The 23,931-nt window shown below is 56.0% G+C and overlaps 2 protein-coding genes across 19 annotated transcripts in view; both read left to right on the forward strand.

Moving 5' to 3' along the window:
• Positions 1–23,931, forward strand: part of LOC135972670 (myb/SANT-like DNA-binding domain-containing protein 2) — an 82,463-nt gene that overhangs the window by 16,946 nt on the left and 41,586 nt on the right. The gene's annotated exons all lie outside the window — the stretch shown is intronic.
• MST1R (macrophage stimulating 1 receptor) overlaps positions 1,943–23,931 on the forward strand; it is a 72,775-nt gene continuing 50,786 nt past the window's right edge. For 7 of the 18 annotated variants that reach the window (XM_065551423.1, XM_065551424.1, XM_024111170.2 and 4 more), the window contains exons 1-5: positions 2,761–2,866; positions 5,464–6,794; positions 20,788–20,976; positions 21,552–21,677; positions 22,097–22,267. In XM_065551423.1, the coding sequence (XP_065407495.1) occupies positions 5,574–6,794; positions 20,788–20,976; positions 21,552–21,677; positions 22,097–22,267 (1,707 nt within the window). In that variant the 5' untranslated portion in view covers positions 2,761–2,866; positions 5,464–5,573. Of the gene's footprint in view, positions 2,867–4,380; positions 4,443–5,463; positions 6,795–11,368; positions 11,761–11,846; positions 13,605–20,787; positions 20,977–21,551; positions 21,678–22,096; positions 22,268–23,931 lie in introns of those variants that run through there. The other 11 variants (XM_065551418.1, XM_042850033.2, XM_024111171.3 and 8 more) reach the window with 11 other exon arrangements.

Below are 23,931 nucleotides of genomic sequence, written 5' to 3' on the forward strand. Positions count from 1 at the left end.
TACTGGTGTATAGAATCATAGAATCATAGACTTTAAGGTCAGAAGGGACCATTATGATCACCTAGTCTGACCTCCTGCACAATGCAGGCCACAGAATCTCACCCACCCACTCCTGTATCAAACCTATGTCTGAGCCATTGAAGTCTTTAAATCATGGTTTAAAGAGTTCAAGGTGCAGGGAATCTTCCAGCAAGTGACCTGTTCCCCACGCTGCAGAGGAAGGTGAAAAACTCCCAGGGCTTCTGCCAATCTGCCCTGGAGGAAAATTCCTTCCTGAAACCAAATATGGCGATCAGCTAAACCCTGAGCATGTGGGCAAGACTCACCAGCCAGACACCCAGGAAAGAATTCTCTGTAGTAACTCAGATCCAACCCCATCTAACATCCCATCACAGGCCATTGGGCTTATTTACCGCTAGTAGTCAAAGACGAATTAATTGCCAAAATTAGGCTATCCCATTATACCATCCCCTCCATAAACTTATCAAGCTTAGTCTTGAAGCCGGATATGTCTTTTGCCCCCACTACTCTCCTTGGAAGGCTGTTCCAGAACTTCACTCCTCTGATGGTTAGAAACCTTCGTCTAATTTAAAGTCTAAACTTCCTGATAGCCAGTTTATATCCATTTGTTCTTGTGTTCACATTGGTACTAGGGTGACCAGATGTCCCGATTTTATAGGGACAGTCCCGATTTTTGGGTCTTTTTCTTATATAGGCTCCTATTACCCCCCACTCCCTGTCCCGATTTTTCACACTTGCTGTCTGGTCACCCTAATTGGTACTGAGCTTAAAATAACTCCTCTCCTTCCCTGGTATTTATTCCTCTGATATATTTATAGAGAGCAATCATATCTCCCCTCAGCCTTCTTTTGGTTAGGCTAAATAAGCCAAGCTCTTTGAGTCTCCTTTCATAAGACAGGTTTTCCATTCCTTGGATCATCCTAGTAGCCTTTCTCTGAACCTGATTCAGTTTGAATTCATCCTTCTTAAACATGGGAGACCAGAACTGCACACAGTATTCCAGATGAGGTCTCACCAGTGCCTTGTATAACGGTACTAATACCTCCTTATCTCTACTGGAAATACCTTGCCTGATGCATCCCAAGACCACATTAGCTTTTTTCATGGCCATATCACATTGGCGGCTCATAGTCATCCTGTGATCAACCAATACTCCGAGATCCTTCTCCTCCTCTGTTACTTCCAACTGATGCCTCCCCAGCTTATAACAATAGTTCTTGTTATTAATCCCTAAATGCATGACCTTGCACTTTTCACTATTAAATTTCATCCTGTTACTCTTATTCCAGTTTACGAGGTCATCCATATCTTCCTGTATGATATCCCACTCCTTCTCTGTATTGGCAATACCTCCCAGCTTTGTGTCATCTGCAAACTTTATTAGGACATTCCCACTTTTTGTGCCAAGGTCAGTAATAAAAAGATTAAATAAGATTGGTCCCAAAACCAATCCCTGAGGAACTCCACTAGTAACCTCCCTCCAGCCTGACAATTCACCTGTCAGTACGACCTGTTGTAGTCTCTCCTTTAACCAGTTCCTTATCCACCTTTCAATTTTCATATTGATCCCCATCATTTCCAATTTAGCTAATAATTCCCCATGTGGAACCATATCAAACGCCTTACTGAAATTGAGGTAAATTTGATCCACTGCATTTCCTTTGTCTAAAAAAATCTGTTACCTTCTCAAAGAAGGAGATCAGGTTGGTTTGGCACGATCTACCTTTTGTAAAACCATGTTGTATTTTGTCCCAATTACCATTGACCTCAATGTCCTTGACTACTTTTTCTTTCAAATTTTTTTCCAAGACCTTGCATACTACAGATGTCAAACTGACAGGCCTGTAGTTGCCCAGATCACTTTTTTCCCCTTTTCTTAAAGATAGGAACTATGTTAGCAATGTGTATGTGTGTGTCAGTACAAGATGTGTGTGTCTGCAAAGTATGTGTGTGTGTTTATACAGGGTGTATGTACGGGAGTATGTGTACTTGTACAGGGTGTGTGTGTTTGTACAAGGTGTGGGTGTGTGTACAATGTGTTTTTGTGTCCAGGGTGTATGCCTGTCTGTCCAGTGTGTGTGTCTGGGGTGTATGTCTGTCAGTCCGGTGTGTGTGTAGGGGTGTATGTGTGTGTCTGTCAGGTATGTGTGTGTGTCTGTCTGGGGTGTATGTCTGTCTGTCTGGTGTGTGTGTTTGGGATGTCTGTCTGTCCAGTGTGTGTGTGTGTGTCTGTTCAGGGTATGTGTGTGGGTGTCTGGAGTGTGTTTGTGTGTCTGGTGTGTGTGTCAGTCCGGTGTGTGTGTGTGTGTGTTTGGCTATCTGGGGTGTGTGTGAATGTGTGTGTGTGTCCGGGGTGTGTGTGTGTCCGGGGTGTGTGACTGTCCAGGGTGTGTATGAGTGTATGTGTCTGTCCAGGGTGTGCATGAATGTATGTGTGTGTGTCTGTCTGTCCAGTGTGTGTGAGTGTGTGTGTGTGTGTGTCTGTCTGGTGTGTGTATGTGTCCAGGGTGCGCTTGTGCGTCAGTCGGGGGTATGTGTGTGTGTGTGTGTGTGTCCAGGGTGTGTGTCTGTCCGGGCCGGGGATGACAACCCGGCTCGTTGGGCACTTGCAGCTTCCAGGCTCTCGATCACACCCCGCGCTGCCGCGGGGCTCCGGTCAGACTGCGGGCGGAGCCGCTGCCAGGAGCCCGCCCGTCGTGCCGGCCCCAGGGCGGGAGCTGGCGGGTCCCTCCTCCAGCTCAACTCTCCCCGCCCAGGAGCTACCCGACCAGGTGAGCGGAGCGCCCCGGCCAAGCACCCACGGGCTGGCCCGGCCCGGCGCAGCGGGGAGCGGCCGGCGTCTGCGGTGGGTTCCGGCGGGGGAGAGGGGAAAGGGTGAGGGTGGGGGGAGAGGGGGCGGCGGGGGCCAGGGAGGTGGTGTCTCTGGGGTGGGCGGTGGGGGTGTCTGGGGCAGCAGGGCTGGGCAGGAGGTGTCTGAGCCAGCAGGAGCCAGGCAGGAGGTGTCTCTGGGGTGGGCAGGGTGTGTGGTGTGTCTGGGGCAGCAGGGCCGGGCAGAGGGTGACTCTGGGATGGGGGGTCGTGGGGGGGGTGAATACCCATTTTATACCCACTGGTGCCAGGTTTCCGTGTTCCCAGGGCAGATTCCCCGGGGGGTAGTGTGGAGAGGGGCCCAGGCTGGTGTTGGGATCCCTGCCCACGGGGGAAGAGCAGGGGCAGGCAGACGCTCTGAGGCCATAGGATTGCCTCTCAGCGGGTGCCTGTATGCCGGTCCCAGGGACAGATCTCTGCCTGTGCCTGGCATGGTTTTCTAAGGTCAGTTTCTAACCGTTGGGAGCGTGTTAATGAGACTCAACGGGGGTGCTCAGGACAGAGTGCCACCTGGCATGGGGGAACCGGGCATCTGATCTGATGGGGAGTGGGGTGCAGGGTCCATCGCCTCCAGGATGAGGCATGGGGCACAGGACCTGCCACTACCAGGTCACTGCTTCAAATCTGCCCTGGTCAGTCATAACCATTCCTGTACCGTGGTTTTTGTGGCATGGGGAGGGCATCTCCACCTACCATGCTTTCTGCCTCTGTAGAAACCCTACTATTCTCCTGGCTTCTCGGTGTCTTTCCCCACTTTCCTTCCCCCCCCCCCCCGCCCCCAGTGAGCATGCCCAGCAGGTGGGTGGGTGTGGGGTAGAGGGAGCAGCTGGCTCTCCTTATCCATATTCCCCCTGTCTCTGCCTTCCTCTGGCATGTGGTGACAGAGCAGAGGAGGTGTGAGACAGTGCAGGCGAGTTTCCGGAATCACTGCAGTGTTCTAGGTGTGTGGATGCTGCTAGCAGCCCAGCCCTAGATGGAATGAGAGGAGGAAGTTCCTCACTCCAAAGCCGCCTTGTTTAAAAAGCAAATTTTCCTTATCTGTAAGCTGGAGTGTGTAATTAAACTAATCTAGAGGTGCTGCCATGCACCTTGGGGATATTCACCAGCAGAAGGGTGGCTTGTTTGGCTTACCATATGTTGCTTGGGAAAAGGTTTAAACTAACCCAGAAAAATGGTCTCTTATAGTGGAATAAGGCTTGTCCATGGTGGAGGATGGATGGGTGGTGGTGGTGGTGGTGGTGGTGGGGTTATACTGGTGTAACTATAGTGGTATAATTGATAAAACTTTCCCATGTAGACAAGGCCTAAGTAAGTGCCCATGCAACAGTGGTAGTTTAGCTACATAACCAGCCAGTTGCGGATGCACATCCTGCGCTTGAGGGCACCTTCATGTGCGCTTATGAAGGTTAGGAAAATGTGCCCCTGAGGCTATAGCCGTGTATAATAATAAACCAAACAGAAGCCAAATCCTGTCAACTTCCCTTACTCTAGGGACCCGGAGTCTGAAATCCAGTGGAACTCGTCTCTAGAGTCGGGCGGATCCATCGAGGCAGGTGTTCTATAAAGCTGGAACAGACTTGGGCTCGCTATGTATGGAGATGATTTGGGGCCGGGAGTTTTACCTCTTGATCGGTTGCAGTTTTTGCTCTTGAGGGAAGTGAGCGCAGTCCTGAGGCCTCCCTTGTTATCACACAACCTGACTGGGGCCCTATTCTGCACTTCAGTGCTCCTTTCAACCTTCCTGACAAAGGCTCCTGCCCAGATGGTTTTGGGAATAGTGGGAGGCGGGCCGTCAATAAGGTCCCTCATTCCCATCCTAGCTAGATGCAGGATGACCTTTGATGCTCAGTCCCTGGATCTGCAGCAGGTGCCTGAGTGAGGGAGAGGAATCTTCGCCCTCTCCCCTCCCCAGCCCTTACTGTCTCCATCTCATGGCAATGTGGAGGCCAGATGGAGGAGGGGCTGCCCGGTGCTACCTCTTCCAAACAGCTTGGGCTACCCGTGAGAGATGAGGGGATTCTGGGGGAAAGAAGTGTCGTCTACTTGAAGATCCCAACTGGAGTGGGCCCCAGAGCTATACAGCCACCAGTCTTTAGAGATCCAAACGTCGTAGCTGGTTATAAAACCTAGCCAGGCTTCTTTGTTCTGTGCAAAATTCGATGTGCCTCAGCCCCAGTGTGTATCCAGGGCAGTGCACACAGGGTGTATTGGCTTGCCTCGTTTGGGTGAACCCTCACTGAGGTTATCAGATGCTTGACTGTGCAAGTGGCTGGCTGACACGGCAATGCAGCGTCAGGGCAGCATGCTTCATTACCCATCAATACAAATCCACTTCTTTCCTCCAGTGAATGAGATGGACCAGCGGTTTTCTGGGTCTGTCCTGCTGGTAGGTGCTGTGGACATGCTGGAGAGATCCAGCCAGCATGGGGGGCCTGATCCCCTCTGCACTCTGGGGGGAGACCCGGTGCCTGCTCTGGGGGATGGGGAGGCGATGTGCTCCCAGTTGGTACTCGAGTGCGGCATGACACCTCTTCAATGTTGCGACTAACATACTCTCTCCTGCTGGTATTTCAGCTGAAGTGGAATGGTAGCTCACACTCGATGGATCCCAGACCCGCTCAGAACTGAGGCGCTCAGGTGACCTTTGAAGTCAAGGATCTTGGAGTGGCGTTTCCTCCCATAGCATGGGGCTTTCATTCCTGGTTTGCCTCTCTCTGGGGTTCATGCTCACCGGAGTTTCTTTCAGCACTTGGCAGTGCCCGCGGATTCCCTATAGCACTACCAGGGACTTCACTGTCAAGTATGAGCTGCCTAGCTTCACCGCGGATGGCCCCATCCAGAACATTGTCACCTACAAGGATCCGAGCGGAGCAGCCGCCCTCTTTGTGGCGGTGCGGAACAAGATCTACGTGGTGAGCCCGGCACTGGCAAACTCATCAGTCATCGTGACTGGCCCCGTGGGCAGTGCCCAGTGCGAGATCTGTGCCCAGTGCCAGGAGCCGGGAGACGGCCGGAAGCTTGAAGACACAGATAATGTGGTTCTGGTGATGGACCCATCTGAGCCATGGTTATACAGCTGTGGCACTTCCCAGCATGGCCGGTGCTTCCAGCACGAATTGGAAATCCAAGATAGCCTGGTGGTGGTTAGTGCCACCTACTGTTTGTATGCAGCTCAGAACAGTCCTGATGAGTGCCCAGACTGCGTGGCCAGCCCCCTGGGGACGAGGGTCCTGGTGACTGAAACCAGCCGTGTTTCTTACTTCTACATTGTCTCTACCATCAATAGTAGCATAGCTGCAAGGTACAGCCCGAAATCTGTGTCTATCCGGAGACCGAAGGCCACTTTGGATGGGTTCTCCTGTGTTTCCGATTCCCTCAACGTGCTTCCAGAGTTCCAGGACTCCTACCCCATTGATTACGTGTATTCCTTCAGTGCCCAGGACTTTGTGTACTTCCTGACTGTCCAAAAGGAGAGCCCCACATCCAGATCATACCACACGCGGCTGGTGCGGCTGACAGCCAAGGAGCACAACATGGATCGGTACCGCGAGCTGGTCCTGGATTGCCGCTTTGAGTCCAAGCGCAGACGGAGGCGGAGCTCGGACGGGGAGCACAAGCACGATGTGGCTTTCAACGTGCTGCAGGCAGCCCATGTGGCCCGGCCAGGCCCAAAGCTGGCCCAGGAAATCAGCGTCAACGAAACCGACCTGGTCCTGTTCGGTGCGTTCGCTGAGAGTGAGGCAGAGAGCTCCATGCCTCGCTGGTACTCGGCGGTGTGCGCCTTCCCCGTGCACCAGATCAACCAGGCCATCGAGGATGGGATGTCCAAGTGCTGTGGCGTTGCCCAGCGTGAGCTGCTGCGAGGGCTCAGCTTCTTCCAGGCCGTTGAGTACTGCCCCCACAACGTGAGTCCCCTGCGAACGCTACCTTCCCCCTTGCTAGAGGAGCAGGGGGCATGCAGCGCTTTCTGCCCAGAACGGTTTCTCTGGGGTGGGCCAGTTGGTTGGGATAAAAGGAAAGGTGGCCCAGTTGCCCCCAGTCCTCTCATTCCACATTGAATCTCAACTATTAAGGCTCAAAGTTTGGTTAGTGTCTTCCTGTTCCTCACGCTTACCTATGCTAGCGGGGCCTTTGTGCTTCCTGGTTCGGGGGGTGTTGAGATGACCTTTAGCAGCTACGGTAACTGAGATCTGTCCGAGGGGAGTCCTGTCCTTGTGGAGTGCCCTGCCGGGTGAGGAGTCGCACTTGTCAGCGTGGTTAGGGCCAGGGGGTCGCTGCCCCAGCTGCGGCTCCAGGCTCTTTGCAGATCACGTATTGCTGACCTTGCTCCGAGCAGAGCCGGTTGTGTCTCATGTCACCTTGAGGGTGGGACTAGCAGGGCTAGTTCACGATCAGTTATAGCGGCCTTGTTTTCTGTCCCCCAAACCCTAAAAGCTTCTCTTGCCGCTGCCTCTCCCCTCAGCCAGTGAGGTTTGGTTTAATTGCTTTTCTACCCCATGAATTATATATAAGCCCCGATGACACACATTTAATAGCAGCCTCATTACTGCTTGGCAGCACTGAGTTGATCCAAGTACCCTGCTCTGTCTTCTGTTTCCGTTCCTTCAAGAGGGTGTGGCCCAGGGGGTTAGCAAATAGCACTTCCCCTGCTCAAAGTGCTGTGCAAATATGAAAGGAGCCTCACAAAGTCCTGAGGAAACATTTGCTTCCCCTGCGTTTGCCAGATGGGGAAAGTGAGGCAGAGGGAGGGGACGGGGCTGGTCCAGAGCTTTGTGTTCTTCCTGGAGCAGAACAAGTTGGTGCCCCCTTCCCTGGGGCTCCCAGCTCCAGGAATTGGGAACATGCTGCCTGTTTTGTTTGCAGAGTGCTGCAGGGAGGTGTTTACAACCTGACTACTGTGGTGTCCCAGGCTCAGAGCCTGGGCAGCGCTCACCCAAGGTGGCCAGCCCCTCCATGTGGATACGTTTCTGGGCAGCGTCATGCGAGATGAGGAGCAGGCTTACTTTGGGGAGATGGGGGGCCAGGGTCCCAGTTCTGGGGTGACTTGCAGTTTAACACTGGGCTGTGTCATGCTGGTAAACGGCAGGAGAGCCTGGCACCTTGCAGCGAGGGGGTTTGGAAGCGTGGGAGGTTTCTGGTGTGAAATGGGCCCATAGGCCAGTTGGGAACTGATAGCGCGGGCTGTGCAGGCTGGCCGACTTAGTTTGCACAAGCAAAACAAACAGCGCGTTGGCAGCTGAAGGGGTGTTGCTGCCTCTGGAATCCGAAGGCTGCCTGCTCTACCGGATTGTGCAATAATCCTGACTCATTTCCCCTCTCTGTCGCTACATGATTTCTGGCTGCGGGCGGGTTTCTACAGCGGCTGGAACGGGTTCTGGCTGAGCGATCCACCCAGGAAAGCCCCTCACTCCAGCACACAGGAAACCCATGCATGCCTGGCCGTTAGGAAGAGTAAAGGGCGAGGCCTCAGTAGCAGCTCTGTTTCTGTCTTGTCCTTCCATCCAGTGGGAGCTTGGTTGTGTCCTGAGCATGTGTTAAGCCCTGGAGGCAGCTCTAGGGAAGTAGTGTATGTCACTTCTGAACGTGGACTTAGCTACCATTTGAAGCCAGGTGCTGTGCTGAGGAGCAGTGGGTGGGGGTGGGGGTGGGGGGGAACGCAGAGGCTAGGTTTATCTCTCTCATTCAAGCCCAGCCCGATCCACTTTTAAATAATGGGATGGGACATGCTGGGAGAGACTCAGGCCTGGGCTTGGGGAGCAGGCACAGCATGGACTGGCTCTAGGCTTGCTCTGTCAGGCTGGGCGGGGTGAGTTCTCCATCTGCAGTGGGGAGCCAGCTAAAGGGTGTTACAGGCGTTCCTTGGGAACATGCCGCCCCAGGGCATGCAGGTGACCAGTTCTGTCCTTGACCTGTGATGGGACCCTCCTTCCAGATCCAGCAGCTTTGCCTGCCCCCCTCCCCCCCACCCGCCCTTGGATCTAGACGGCGCTGCCTCAGTGGACATCACCTGCTGTAAAGAGGAGGCTGGTGCTCGTCTGCACTGTGTTATTCGAATGAGGAGTCAGCCTGGGCACCTGGGCTCTGGCCAGATGGGCTCACCTGCATGTCCTGTGCACTGGCAGCCAGGCCAGAGAGCTGTATGTCCAGGGGTCTGGGGGAACAGCCCCATCCTGTGGCTATGGAGGACTGGGGTGGCCGTGTTGTCTCTCCTCCTCTATGTCTGCATCCCTGCTCAAACCCAGCAGAGCCCTGGTGGGGGTGCTATTCCCTGGGGTTCAAGGTAAGGGCTTGTTCCTAGCACAGTGCTGTAGGGGGGTGCCTATGGCACTGTTCCCCATGTTACCCACCAAAAATCCAGGGCACCTCGCTTATATCCTACCAAGGGTTCAAGGGGTGACCCAATCAATTTAGGCATCCCCACCCTTTTCCTTCCAAGGGCTCAGGGTGTAAGGCACCTATCCTTACCCATGGGGCTCAGGAAGAAACCTGGTCAATTTAAGTACCTGCCCTTTCCCTTGGGGCTCAGGGCCTTATAGGTCTGCGGGACTTTTTCCCAGTGAGAGAGCCTTACACAGCTGAGCTCTAAACATCTATTTATTAACAACACACACAGAATACATATACCAAGCAAATCTCTTATGCTCAACACTCCCAATATACAGACAAAATTCACCCGATGGCCAGTCAGGATCCTCTCATCTGGGGGTTCTGGTGATGCGTCTGCACGTCACAGTGGTGCAGAGGGGTCAGAGTTCCAGCAGCTTGATATTAAATTCCTGTCCAAAGAGCATTGTTTTTTGTTACATTGTTTAAGTAAAACAAGCTACCTCCTTTAACTCAGTACCACTAGGTAACAAAATTTAACCAATCATGCACTGGCACCTCTGTTTTTTCCTCCCTGTTCAATATTTTCTCTCTCATGCCCAAATTGTAACTTATGATCTTTTGTGTTTGTGCAGATGGTCAGCATAAATTCACTGGTCAGAGCTTATCGTATCTATTTTACCAATTCTTGGGGTCTTTCTGTTTCCTCCCTAAACTTCCCAGTGCCTGGGTGTCTCTACTTTACAACCCTTGGTGTTATAACTCTTGTTAGGGGCATTCCTGAGGTGGGGGCACCTTAGCAGCAGTGGAGCACTTTTCCCCCTTAATTTTAGTGGTGACATCCCTGAGTTTCACCCAAGGCTGGTTTAGTATGGGGTGAGTTAAATCTCAGGCCTACACCCAGCTTTCCTACCCCTTCTCTCCTGGGAGTGCCATCCCAGATGGAATAGTGACTCCAGCCCTTGGGCTGATCTTTGGAGCCCCAGCACTCTCTCAGATCCAGCCATGCTTCAGTGGGCTGCCTGGGTCTCAAACCCAACCCAAGTCCTGTCCCAGGTCAAAGAGTGGGCAGGGCACCATCAGCATCACCGTGTCTCTGATCTGACCTTGGTTGGAGTAGCAAGGGGGTTGCAGGTCAGGACTGAGTAGCACTGAGTGCAGGAGGCAGGTAGCTCACATCATCAGCTCATCATCATCCTGATCCCTAAATCTCCTCCCTCTCCCTGTTTGGAAACAAACAGATGACTGAAGAGAGGCAGCAAGTCATCCAGCTGTAGCGGCTCCCTACTCATGCAATCCCTCTCTGGCCTGGCTGCACTTGCACTTCCTGGTGGTACCGCCTGGCATTGCCATGCTCTGTTGCTGCAGCACTGGGGGCATCGGCACCGTCCTTGCAGACTGGTGGCAGTGTCCTAAGCTGCTTGGACAGCGAGTTGGGGGGTACGAAAACCCAGAATCAAGCCAATACCGAGCTCCAAAGAGCAGGGACAGAGCAGGCATGGGGGGAGGCCAGGTGCCTGTGACTCACCCGGTGCAGACACAGACAGGGTGTGTAGCCTGCTGCATGTTTGCTGTCTCTGATTAGCTCTCACCTCTGCACCTGGGAACTGCCTAATCTGGATGTTCCTATTGCAGGCCTCTCAGCAGGTGCACTGGGCACATTTGGCACAGTTAATCATGGGGGATTTGTAACCTCATGTTTGGTATGTTGGCCTTGTTAAGTCAGGGGTAACAGTGCCAGGTCTGGGGCTCTCCTAGCTGTAAGCTGAGTGCACACAGATGTGAGAGGTGCTTCTGATTTAGGGTTCCACTCGTGGCTGCTAATTGCCCTGTAATCTGACCCACTCCTCTGGATCCTCAGAGAGCTTGTTTTCAACAGAACTCGGTCTCCTGGAGATGGGGTTCAAATACTCTGGTGTCCTGCCCACCGCAAGGCCAAACCTCTGCTGGGTGCGGCATAACCACATTCTGCAATCAGAGACCTTTTGTCTGTGCCTGGGGTCTCGGGCAGCAGGGGAATTGGGGCTGCAAAGAGATCTGGGGAGGGGAGCAGTCACAGGTGGCCCTGGAGACTGTGTTTGTTGGTACAGAAATACGAGGGGAATTAGTGCCAGCTTTTCTAGGGAGATACAGCCAGGGAGGGTGAGCCCTGAGTTTCACCCTGCTGTGCCTCAGCCCTGTGAGCGTGTCTCAGCTAGTCCCCACCTGTGCTCTCCTGGAGCTATGCTTAAGTATCTGACCTGTGCTAGCATTCAGCTAACTGGCTGCAGCTCCAGTTGGGTGGGTGTGTCCCATGCTCCATTCCCTGCCCAGCTGCTCCTAAGCAATGGAAGGAACAACTCCCCAGGGGCTGGTTAATGTTAATATTTAATAGGAGAGCTGAGAGACCTGCCTAGTGCTGGTCTCCTGTGGATGCAACCCCAGAGCCTGATTGGGGTGAGGCCTGGGGATGGGAAGTCTCTGGGCTCGCCTTGGTGGTCTGGGAAGCTATTTTCAGTCTTTTTCATTGGCAGTAAAAAGCTTCCATGTTTTGGGTTGCGTTGGCAGGTATGGATTTTGTGTTGGATCCGGGATGCTCCACCCTGTGGTTTGCCAGTGTCACAACCTCTTTACCCCTGTTGCCTCTGGCCCTTCCCAGCTCTGTCTCAGGAATGGTACAGTGGTGTCCTGCTGCCTCCTTGCCCGGGTACTGACTGACCCTGGCTTTGGAACTGGGAGTAGTGTGTGGAGTGGAACCCACAGGCCCCTCCTTCTGAGAGTGGCTGAGTGCAGGACCCCAGGGCGAAGGAGCCTCGTGGCTGTGTTCTTCTCCCTCAGTAGCTGCTACCCTCTCTGGGTAGCATGTTGCAGCAATCCCATATCTGTGCTGCAAATCTGGGAAGCCCGGGGCTGCTGACGGGGAAGGGCTGAGAGCATGGGAACACATCCCCTGACTGCAGTGATGGTGCCATGCAGGGGTCTTGACTTGGAGCTTGTCCTGGGACCATGCCATGTGCATTCAGCATTCTGTGGCTATCCTGTGGCACTGCTGTATGGGGAGACCTCCTGAGGGCTGCTGTGATTGAGCTATGATAGCGGAACTTGTGTGGCACAAATGCAGCTGAGCTGCAACCCTCTGAAACCCTGGGATCTTCTCCAGAGGGCAGCATGTTGTCTGCTGAGCACACCAGGCAGCAAGTGCCTTGCACAAGTCCAGGGCCCAATTCAATGGGCTTTCAGCCCATCTGACTTTCTTGGCAGTCTGACAGAAACAAAGTGTGCCATCCACTGAAACCTGATTAACTCTCACACTGAGGGTGTCTCTACGCTGATGCTGGAGGTGGGATTTCCAGCCCCAGGAGACAGACCCATGCTGGCTCTGAGCTGGCGGGCTAAAAACAGCAGTGTAGTTGCTGCAGCATGGGCAGTGGGACAGGCCACCCTCTCGAGTGTGTACCTAGGGTCTCAGATGAGATCGTACCGGGGTGCCTGGCCCAATGCTCACACTGCTGTGACAATGCTGCTGTTTTTAGCATGCTTTGCTCGACCAGACGCCAGGGCTGGTGGTGAGCAGCTGGCACTATGCTTCCTGATTGCAGAGCCGGTGCATAGCTTGTTTCTGACCCACCAGGAGGGGAAAGCAAGGAGTCAGATTCCGGGGAGCGAGTGCCCCCCCAGAGGAGGCTGCTCCAGCATCGCCTCTGACCATGTCCAGTATGATGGTTCTCCTGGGGTGACACCTGCTTGCTGATAGAGAGACAATGTAGGCCAGTTCTGATCTCACGTGTGCACACACAGCGGGCACTCTGCTCTGGCAGGATCCAGGCCAGCTCCCCCTTTCCTGTTCCCTGGTGCTAGGCGCTTCTTGGCACCCTTTCTCACCTCCGCAGACTTCCTAACCCTCTCCAGGTTCCTCCCTAGGCACAATGCTGCTCTGCTCCCCCACCTGGAGCTGATACCCATGTCTGGCATGGTGCCAGGGCGGCTTGGGGAGATCAGTCTATCCAGTAGCGCTCCGGCTTGCACAGGGGCTAAGTGACAGGAGGCCCTTTTGGAGCCACGGGGCTATGGCAGTGTGAATGACTTTGTTCTCCTTAAAAAGAACAGGAGTACTTGTGGCACCTTAGAGACTAACAAATTTATTAGAGCATAAGCTTTCGTGGACTACAGCTCACTTCTTCGGATGCATTTCCTCCTTGGAGCCCCAGGAGGAAATGTTCAGTGGTGTCAGGTGACCGGTCAGTCTCCGGGCTTGGGAGGAGGGGGTATGTGCGAGCTAGTCTGCTGGATTCTAGGCCAAGCCCCATCACTGATTTGCTTCCAGGGCCTGAGGCAGTGGAGAGGCTTCCATGTGGGTGTGGGACGCTGCCAGGGGGTTTGTGCACATTCCCCAGGCCTGTCAGAGAAGAAAGGTGAGGCCTGAGTCACCCCACAGCTGAGTATCAGAGGGGTAGCCGTGTTAGTCTGAATCTGCAAAAAGCAACAGAGGGTCCTGTGGCACCTTAGAGACTAACAGAAGTACTGGGAGCATAAGCTTTCGTGGGTAAGAACCTCACTTCTTCAGATGCAAGTAATGGAAATCTCCAGAGGCAGGTATATATCAGTGTGGAGATAACGAGGTTAGTTCAATCAGGGAGGGTGAGGTGCTCTGCTAGCAGTTGAGGTGTGAACACCAAGGGAGGAGAAACTGTTTCTGTAGTTGGATAGCCATTCACAGTCTTTGTTTAATCCTGATCTGATGGTGTCAAATTTGCAAATGAACTGGAGCTCAGCAGTTTCTCTTTGGAGTCTGGTCCTGAAGTTTTTTTGCTGTAAGATGGCTACCTTTACATCTGCTATTGTGTGGCCAGGGAGGTTGAAGTGTTCTCCTACAGGTTTTTGTATATTGCCATTCCTGATATCTGACTTGTGTCCATTTATCCTCTTGCGTAGTGACTGTCCAGTTTGGCCAATGTACATAGCAGAGGGGCATTGCTGGCATATGATGGCATATATAACATTGGTGGACGTGCAGGTGAATGAGCCGGTGATGTTGTAGCTGATCTGGTTAGGTCCAGTGATGGTGTTGCTGGTGTAGATATGTGGGCAGAGTTGGCATCGAGGTTTGTTGCATGGGTTGGTTCCTGAGTTAGAGTTGTTATGGTGCGGTGCGTGGTTGCTGGTGAGAATATGCTTAAGGTTGGCAGGTTGACTGCCACAGCTGACTGCACCAGATTTAAAGGCACAGGGTCCTGTTCTCAGCTGTGTGGTGCTTTCGGTCCCACGCTCCGAGCAGCCCGAGACGGGTCGCCTTAGTTGGTCTTTAGCTCAGGGCTGGGCGGTGTCTCCGTGGAAGCTGGTATGGTGCCAGCCGCAGGGGTTGTGTGGCATGGCTGATCTGAGGGGTTGCTGTGGTTTCCATGCACGTTCCTGGGACTGATCCTTGTCACTCTTGGGAGCTTGTCTGGGGGCAGGCAGCACAGGACGGACATGGCTCTGCAACCAGTGCTCAGAGCCAGGGCTGGCAGCAGGGGAGGGACATGGTTCTGCGACCCCAGTGCTCAGAGCCGGGGCTGGCAGCAGGGGAGGGATGTGGCTCTGTGACCCCGGTGTTCAGAGCCAGGGTTGGCAGCAGGGGAGGGATATGGCTCTGTGATCCCAGTGCTCAGAGCCGGGGCTGGCAATCTGGCCTATTGGGAAGGCTGCTCAGCATTTCCTGTTATAAGACTCCATTGTCAGTTACTTATAACTTTGCCAAATTCTAACCATTTGGGCTTAAATTTTCCATGCCCCGTGTCTTCCGCAGCCTGAATTTTGTTGGGAATTTCTAGCCAAAATGGTCAAGCTGTTTCCAAGAATGAGGCTGGGGAAATATATGTTGTGTTGCCCAGTGGCAGTGGAGTGGCATTTAAAGCGGGTCAGGACTCCCCCCCCCCCCCGCCCCCCATGGGAGAATTTGGATTATCCAGGGCCTCCCCTCCCACTGGAGGGACCAGGCCTCTCCCCTCGGCCTTCTCCCCATAGGGCTTGTCTGCACTCCGCCATGGAGCAGTTAGTGGGGGTTGTGAATTGTGTATTAACACATCAGGGTCTCCATGGGGCAGTTAGTGCTCTGCAGCTCACCTCCCCCTCTCCCTCCCCCAGTAGATGGGTCTGTGGTGTGTCTCCCAGAAATCCGCCACCCTATGCAGCTGGCTTGTTTGCCTGTAGGTGCAGCAGCCCCTGTTTCCATGTGGTCGGATCGAGGTTTTGCATGTGACCTTTTGCATGGCCAGCTCTAGTGGCCCCATACTTTGGAGCAGGGACGTGACATGGGGTCACCCCAGTGTCAGAAAGGTACCTTTTGTTGTCCCCAGAAAAATCCTTCCACACTTAGCTAAGTTCAAAGAATTTTAACGTTACAGTTCACACATGCTCAGTGAAGACTCTGGAGATTCTCCCTCACTGAGCATGCTCCATTGCCCCAGAGCTCCCAGTGCTGACCAGTCTGCGCAGCCACCTTCCTACTGAGCATCTGATGCTCCAGCCCAGGCTAGAGGGGGTGGGCAGAGCAGAGCTGTTTCTGGCCCCAGCTGGGCACGGGGACTGAGGGCAGGAGCCGGGCTCTTGTGCGCTCTCAGAGCTCCCCTGCTGGCAGCCAGGCCTTGGGGAGCAGGAAGCTGAGTTGAATGCAGAGGGGCAAGAGCCAGTCCTGGGAGGCAGGGGAAGGAGTAACCTGGGACCAGGAGTCTGAGACTGGGGTGGGGTGACTGGGCCTGGAATGTGTGTGTGGGGGAGGCTGAGACTGCTTGGGCAAGGAAATGAGGACTGAGAGCCACTGAGGGAGGCATTCAGGTCGGACAAGGGGCTGCGGATTGGGGCTGGTTGGACAAGGAGAATGTGGGCGGATAGAGACAGATCTGACGAGGAGCTAGGTACAGGGGGAGAATTGCGACTGGGTAGGCCAAGAGACTGGGCCATAGGGCTGGCAGGGGGATTCAGTAGAGACAGGCTAGCTGAGGAGCGTGGAAAGGGAGTCTAGGGCAGGGGTCCCCAACGCAGTGCCCGCGGGCGCCATGGCGCCCACTGGGGCATCTAGGTGCACCCGCGTACTGGCTGGCGGACGAGCATCTGCTGAAATGCCGCCGACAAGCAGTGTCATCCAGAGGTGTCGCCGCTAAAATGCCGCCAATTTTCGGCGCCATTTCGGCGGCACCACCTCTGGATGCTGCTGCTTGTCGGCGGCGTTTCGGCGGCAATGCCAATTGACATTGCTGCTTGTCGGCGGCATTTTGGCGGATGCTCGTCCACTGCCACGGTCCTCTGTGGCTCATCATCTGGCATCTGCCAGATGCAAAATGTTGGGGACCACTGGTCTAGGGAGAGAGACAGATTGGACAATTAGCTGGAGGAGGGACTGGGGACAGGCTGGGCAAGGAGACAGGGACTGGTATGAGAAGCCTGAGGACTGGAGACAGCCTGGGTAGGCAAGGAGCCCGGGTGGGGAAGAGACAGGACTGGGACAGGTTGGAGGGGATGGGACAGCTTGGGAAAAATTGCAGAAGAGTCTGGGCTCCCCTCCAGGTCCGGGAATAGAAGCAGAGATCCCTGCATCTCACTGTTCCTCTACCACCAGCAGCTAACTGGGAGCCCCCAGCAAAGCGTGCGTCTCATCCCCTTGGCCCATGAGAGGATGACAACCTACTACTGATGTGGATTGCTCCAGGGGCAGAGGTCTGTGCAGTGCATCTAACAGTCCCAACCCTGCTGGTGACCCGACTGGGGCTCAGTATGATGCCCCAAGATGGCATTTCTGGATTTGCAGTTTGCTTTTTGAAAGCCTTTGGCCCCTTGTGTGTCTGTGTTAGGGCACAGCCATGACACGCTAGCCCGTGGGGAAGTCGGATGGTGATCCTGTAATTAAAGGCTGCACCATAATGCAGTCACCCCAGGGGCTGAATTCAAACAGCACGGGCGCCCTTTGATCTCCTGTTTCCTAATGTCTGAGGGCCGGGCTGTGTAACCTCCCTGGTGTTCCTGTGCCATGGTTTGTCGTGTGCCGCACTGCGAAGATGGGAAGTGCTGGCGACTGGACACCCGTTGGGAACCCCTCCTGCAGCCTTGCTCTTAGTGCTCCTCCCCAGTGAGACTCTGTCTGCCAGTAGCAGAGCACAACTGGATTTTGTCTAAGCAGATGCAGATGTGCAGGGGGAAGCGCCCTGTCACCTGATCCCTGTGTGGGAAGAACCAGAGGCTGTGAACTTCAGCCCCTGGAGGCTGTGAAATGCTGTGGGTGGCAGGGGCGTGGAGGGGGGGCGGTGAGGCGAGGCGGAGGCTGTCTGGGATAGGGCGCAGCAGGGCAGCCCTTTGCCCCATGACTGGCTATGCTTGTGCCTAGCCTGTAGCTCCATTCTGGGTAGAGGAGAGGGGTGGGCCAGAGGGTGTCTGTGGCCGCACAGCTACAGCGCTGCAGCTGTGCCCCGGTAGAGCTGCAGCCTAGACACTTCCTGTGCCAGCTAAGGGGTTTTCCCATGGCTAGAGTGAATCCAGCTCTCTGAGAGGTGGTAGCTAGGTAAAGGGAGAATTCTGTCAGCCTAGCTGTGCCTGCATTAGGGGTTAGGCCAGCATAACTACGGTGCTTGGGGTGACATTTTCCCAGCCGAGTGACGTCGCTGGGACAATTGGATTTTTAAGTGTAGCCCAGCCTGAGGCTGTGTATCAAGCCCTGATCTCGGCTGGATCCCTCGCCCCTCCCCGGTTTCATCTCCTGGGAGTTCTGCCCTGGAGGGATGGGAACCCACCATGTTTCCTGGGAGTGTGATGGAAAATCCTCCCTCCATGGAGGCTGCTGTGGCCTTTTGGTCCAGCTTCGTCTCCTTCCTTCCACTATTGTGTGTCATGGGGTCAGGCCAAGCCCTTTGCCTCAAGCCCTTGCTTCGGGAGTGGGAGGGCCCTGAGTCTGAACTCTTGCCAGATGTCTTGTCCGTTTCCCAAGAGTGCCTGGCATGAACTCATGCTCTGTTTACAGTTGGCTGCCCTCCTCTTCTGCAGCAGCTGCCTGGAGCTGTGCAAGTCCTAAAGGCAGGGAAATTGGGCTGCCTGCTCCAGCTGGGTCGGGTGCTGGTGCGCGTGGAGGAAGGGATTGGTGTTATGACTCCAGGCGAGACAGCTAAGCCGCGCAAGCGAGAGGCAAACAGGCCTTAAGTTACGAGCTGCCTGTGGATTCAACAGCGGGATAGCAAATGATACGCAGCCAACGCGAGGCAGGACAGAAGCCCTGTGTCTTCATCTCCGGGATGACCCCTGTCCTGAAAGTCCCATCACAGGCTTAATGTGCCACCCTGCTCCAGTTGTAATCTGCACCAGTGTGTTCTGACCCACCTGCTGAGGTAGTGCTGGTGCCAGCGGTCCCTCCTGCCCCTCAGGTGACTAGTTAGCAGGGCCCTAGCGGTAGCGGCCTCACTCCCAGGGATGGTCTGCATCAGATCCCATGGAGCCTCCCTGTGGGGCTGTCCATGCCAGGCCCACGGATGTGGCTCTGGGCCAGGCGATGGAGAAGGGTTTCCAAGGGCGCTGCTGTGTGGCCCGGAACACTGAGGACATTTGTCCTTCTCCCTGTCCATCCTACGCCCTGATCATCAGCTTCCTTTGGGAGTCCCTGGCTCTGGCAGCTCAGGTTCGGTTCACTGGCTGCTGGTCCCAGGGCAGGAGGTCTCCATCCGGCAGTGTGTGTGTCACAAGAGCGGCTTGCACATCACGCCTCCAGAGTGGTGCATGGCTTTGGTCTTCTGGCTCTCTGCTGGAGGAGTTGGGGGAGAGTTGCACCTCAGTGCCGCCCCTGTACAGCGCTCAGCTCCTCCAGGGCAGGGGCTGGATCCTGTACAGTGCAGAGCACGTGGCTGGACAGTGACTCACCTCTGTGCCACCCCCTGCACCGGGTGGGTGGCTGGCCTCTCCTTCCATGCCTTGGCACAGGCATCACCCCCTCTCTATCGTTTTCCCCACCCACTTCTGGCACTGTTCCAGCTTCCGTCCTTGCCTGTCCTGCCCTGGCTGGGAAGTCACCTGCTCTGTGGATGGACTTGGGTGGTCAGGCCAGGCATTATCTCTCTGAGCAGCCATACGGAGCATGGGCGGCTGAGCTGTGTCTCTGGCCAGCTGGATCAGGGCCATGTGCCGCAGGGGCAGGGGAAGCTGTTTTCAAGAAGCTGCCCTGTGGCTGTGCCATCTCCACTCCTCTGCCCTTCTTCCATCTGTCCTGCCTGCCCCTCCCCGGGCAGTCCAACCTCCTCCCCCGCCCCGGGGCTGGGAAACTCTGGGATCAAGGCAGGGAGTTTGCCCATTATCCCAAGAGAGACTTCCCTGCGAGGGAAACAGCTCTAAAATTTCCTGGCAGCTGCCAGCAGTATCTGTTCCCTTGCAGCATCTCTTTTCTGCGGCTTAATGGCCAGTCCTCCCTCGCTGCTGGTGATTCCCAGCTGGCCCGGGCTTCTGCAGAAAGGGGAGCTGGAGATCAGGGGAGTCCCCTTCTCCTCGCCCAGACAGCGTCAAGCCCAAAGGCTACCCACACCCGCAGGTGCCAAGTTCTGTATAGCACCATGGGGGATGTTCTGGGCCAATCAGTTACTGAGTTCATTTCATATTTGTCGATTGCATCAACTTCAGCTTCTGGGCAATGCACCCAGTAGTGGAAGGTGGGATGTATGGGGGTGGGGAGGGAGGTTAGGGGGTGTATGGGTGGGTGCTATGGAGTTGGGGGATGTATAGATGGGTGCTGGAAGGCTGGGTGGTACTGGGGTGCAGCGGGTGAATGCGGGTGCAGGTGGTACTGGGGAGTTGGTATATGGGTGGTGCTGGGGGGTTGGGGTGTATGGGTGGGTGCTGGGATGCTGGGTGGTACTTGGGGTTGGGGGGTGTATGGGTGGGGGCTGGGATGCTGGGTGGTACTTGGGGTTGGGGGGTGTATGGTGGGGGGCTGGATGGTACTGGGGAGTTGGGGGCGTATGGGTGGGTGCTGGGGGGCTGGATGGTACTGGGGAGTTGGCGTATGGGTGGATGCTGGGGGGTTGGGGTGTATGGGGGTTGGGTGACACTGGGGAGTTGGGGGTGTATGGGTGGTACTGGGATGCTGGGGGGTTGGAGTGTATGGAGCATTGGGAGATTGGGTTGTATTGGGGAGTTGGAGGTGTATGGGTGGTACTGGGATCCTGGGGGGTTGGAGTGTATGGAGGGTTGGGAGTTTGCAGTATATGGGCGATACTGGGATGCTGGGGGGTTGGGATGTATGGGTGGGTGCTGGGGGGCTGGGTGGTACTGGGAGGTTGGGGTGTATAGGTGGAAATGTGGAGCTAACTGCTGGTGGTGGTGGGAGGAAGCCGGGCAGGGGGTAGCTGGAAGTGGCTGGGGCCAGCAGTGGATTCCCTGTCCCCTTTGTCCCCTTTCCCCCCAGCTGCTCCCTCCCCACGGGTGGCCGGCAGAGGGAGCAGTGAGTGGCAGGGCGGGGGCAGCGGCCACAGATGCAGCAGGAGCACAGGCAGGTCCATGTGTGACACCGGGCAGCCGGGGGGGTGGGGAGGAGGAGGAAGACAGGGGGGCGGTGGAGGTGCCACAGGGAGCTAACGCTGTGCGATGTCCCAGGTGAACCTCTCGTCTCCGGTGGTGGATACCAGCTGCTGGAACAAGCCCACCCTGGTCACCACGGCCCCCTACAAGGTGGATCTGTTCAATGGGCACATGGCCGGAGTCCTGCTCACCTCCATCTTTGTGATGGCCCAGGGCAATGTGACGGTTGCCCACCTGGGCACGGCGGAGGGGCGCATCATGCAGGTAGGCTCTGCGGTGCCAGGCTCCATGGCTGTGCCCCGTATCCACTCCAGGGGGGGCTGCAATGCCAGTCCCTCCAGCAGGGGGCGACACGCCCTGGGATGCTCCAACGGTTTCCAAAGCTCACGTGGGGTGTCCGTCCCGTGGAACTGGCACGGGCCGGGTGAAATGGGGCAAATCGTGCCTGGACTTGGGGCTCTGTGGCTGGCTGCCAGTCACAATGACTTGTGAGGCTGACTGGACTGTGCCCAATCCAAAGTACCTCCATCCCTTTCCCTGGCGCTGTTGCTGTGTTGCCACTACTGTAGGCTCTGCCCCTCTCCGTGCCGCTGGCTGGGCCTGGAGGAGTCAGCTGCCTCCATCCAGCCATGTGGGCAGGCCACTGGCTGGGCCTGAGCAGCACTGGGGGGCCATGCGGACACTGTAGACCGCCCCTTCCCTGGGATTGCAGTGAGCCGGGGCACGGTGCCCCGCCCAGGGCAGTGCTGCTCTCCTCCCGCGGGGGTCAGCTGGGCCGTGTCCCCCGGCTTTCCTTGGGGTTGCTTGCTCTCTGAACACGGCCAACTGGCCCCCCTCAGGTGGTGCTTCAGCGATCCAGTTCCTACACCGTCACGTTGGCCAATTTCTCCCTGGGCAAGGAGCTGCCGGTGCTGCGGGAGGTTGGCCTGCTGCAGGACTCTCTGCTCTTTGCCACCGGAAACAAGGTGAGACAGGCGAGCGTTCGCCCCCAACCTTGCTGGGCTGGGGGCTCCCACTTCGCCCGGGTCGGGAACCAACTCTGTGCCCTCGCCCCAAATGGGATTGGAACCCTGGACCACCTCCGAGTGCTGTGGGGTGTAGGCAGGTGGTCTGCATGTTGGGCTGCTGACCCGGCCATCCCGCCAACTGGTCAGTCCTGGGGAGATGTGCTGGCTGGGCCGCGGGGTTCATCGCAGCCCCTCACTCATGGCTGGGAGACAGCAGTGGCTGTGCCCAGGGGCATGCCAGCTGCAGGAAGGCCGTTTCCTTCCCTCCTGGTGCTGAGCGGTGTGTGGAGGTCCCCGTTCAGCGAGTGCTTTGCGGTTGCCCCGAGATCTCTGCGAGCCTTGGCCCTGCATGCTGACATTCTCCCTTTCCCCTGAAGGTGTCTCAAGTCGCCATCACCGGCCCAGGCTGCCGCCACTTCCTGACATGCCAGCGCTGCCTGCGGGCGGAGCGCTTCATGCGGTGCGGCTGGTGTGGGGGCGTGTGCACTCGGCAGGAGGACTGTGCGGCACTATGGACCGAGAAGAGCTGCCCTCCCATCCTCACTGACGTAGGCCCCTGCACCGTCCCCTGCGCTGTCCCTCCTGTTCCTCCTCGTACGCTGCACTGGCTCTTGCCTTGCCACGGGCCCACGCTTTGCACTCCACTTTCTCCGGTGCACCTTGATACATGCAGCCCCTAGGGCCTGGACCCAAAACACACCCGCTGCCGATCCTGCCCTGGAGGGAGTGGTGCTGGCTGCTGCACGGACCCAGCCTTTCTTTCGTGCTCACCCCCGATCCCCTTTCCTAGCTCTGCAGTAACCTGGGCATTTCCCTCCCCCAAGGGGGGCTGGCAGGGGACATGCTGCTCTTGGCTGGGACTTGCTTTGTGCCAGGCTGGGGGGAGAGGGTGGGGTTTGTCGCCTATCAGAGGAGCATGGGCATTGCCAGACTGGGTCAGAGCAGAGATCCGTCCGGCCCAGCCGCCCAGGGACCAGCGCTGAGGTTTCAGAGGTGTCAGCCCTCCGCACACAGGTCCCCTCCTGGTCTCTAATAGGTTGGCTTAAGCCCTGAGGCAGGAGGTTCAATATCCCTGCCAGATTTGTTATTAATTATGACAGCTCTGGCTATTCTCATTGTCCGTGCCCATGTCCAATCCCTTTTTGCATTCTGTCAAGTTCCTGGCCTCTGTAGCTTCTGGTGGCAGTGAGTTCCACAGTCTGCTCACGTGTTGTGTGCAGAAGTATTGCCTTTTATTGGCTTGAATGTCCCATCTTTTAATGTCATTGTTTGTCCTCTGCCCCATCCTCCCTTCCCTAGATCAGGCAATATTTTATTGCCGTTTCTCATGTGCCCTCTCATTTGGGTCTAAGGTAACTGCCCTATATCACAGACCCCCAGGACTCGTGCTCTTTCTTGGCTCCGTACAGTCCCTGGGAGGAACTGCCTTCAGTGCGACAACCCTTCTCTGGAGTCTGCTCTGTCTCGAGGGTTAAGCCGTAGGCCCCTGGAACCGCACCTCTCTGAGCCTTCAGCATGCCTGTCTCTTGTCGTGGGTCCCCTCAGGGAGTCCACTCACTCTGGACCCCCAGGGCCTCCACCCCCAGAGGGAATGATGCAGCCCTGATCTCTAGACTGGAGTGACTCTCAGCCAGCGTAAAACATGAGGGTTTATTGAGCATCTGAACCCAGCACAGGAAACTCTCCAGGCCCTCAGGCCTAGCAGCTCTCAGTACCGTACATCTAGGTCTCTCCTGCATCCAGGTGGGCTCTGGCTGCTCTCTCTCCCTAGTCCAGAAGCCCCCTCCTTCCAGCCGATCATCCTATATCATCTCCCGCAACAGCTCCTCCCCTGTCCTTTGTCTTTGGTCCCAGCTAAACAGGCTGCCTGGGGCTCCTCTCTTCCATCCTTTGTTCCCCACTGGTTGGAACTGGCTGGTCAGGTCAGCGGGGTCCTTTCTCCTCAGCCCTTTGTCCTCTCACTGGCCAGGGTCACCGGTTGCTAGGGTCATCTTCAGGCAGTTTTCTGCTAGGCGAGGTTACACGTGGTCCTCTGCAAAAACAAACTCCCTCTCCCACCACCTCCCTCCTGCAGAGACTCAAACAGGGCAGAGGGGCTGGTTAGCAGCTGCTCCTGAGCGTGCTTGTTAGTTGAGCTTCCCCCCCAACCTTGCCAAAGGCCAGCTCCCCGGCAAGGACTGGTTACACCAAGGGCTCCGTATTGCTGCAGTAC

The sequence above is a fragment of the Chrysemys picta genome, chromosome 7 (genome assembly GCF_011386835.1).
Source record: "Chrysemys picta bellii isolate R12L10 chromosome 7, ASM1138683v2, whole genome shotgun sequence".
NCBI lineage: Eukaryota > Metazoa > Chordata > Testudines > Emydidae > Chrysemys > Chrysemys picta.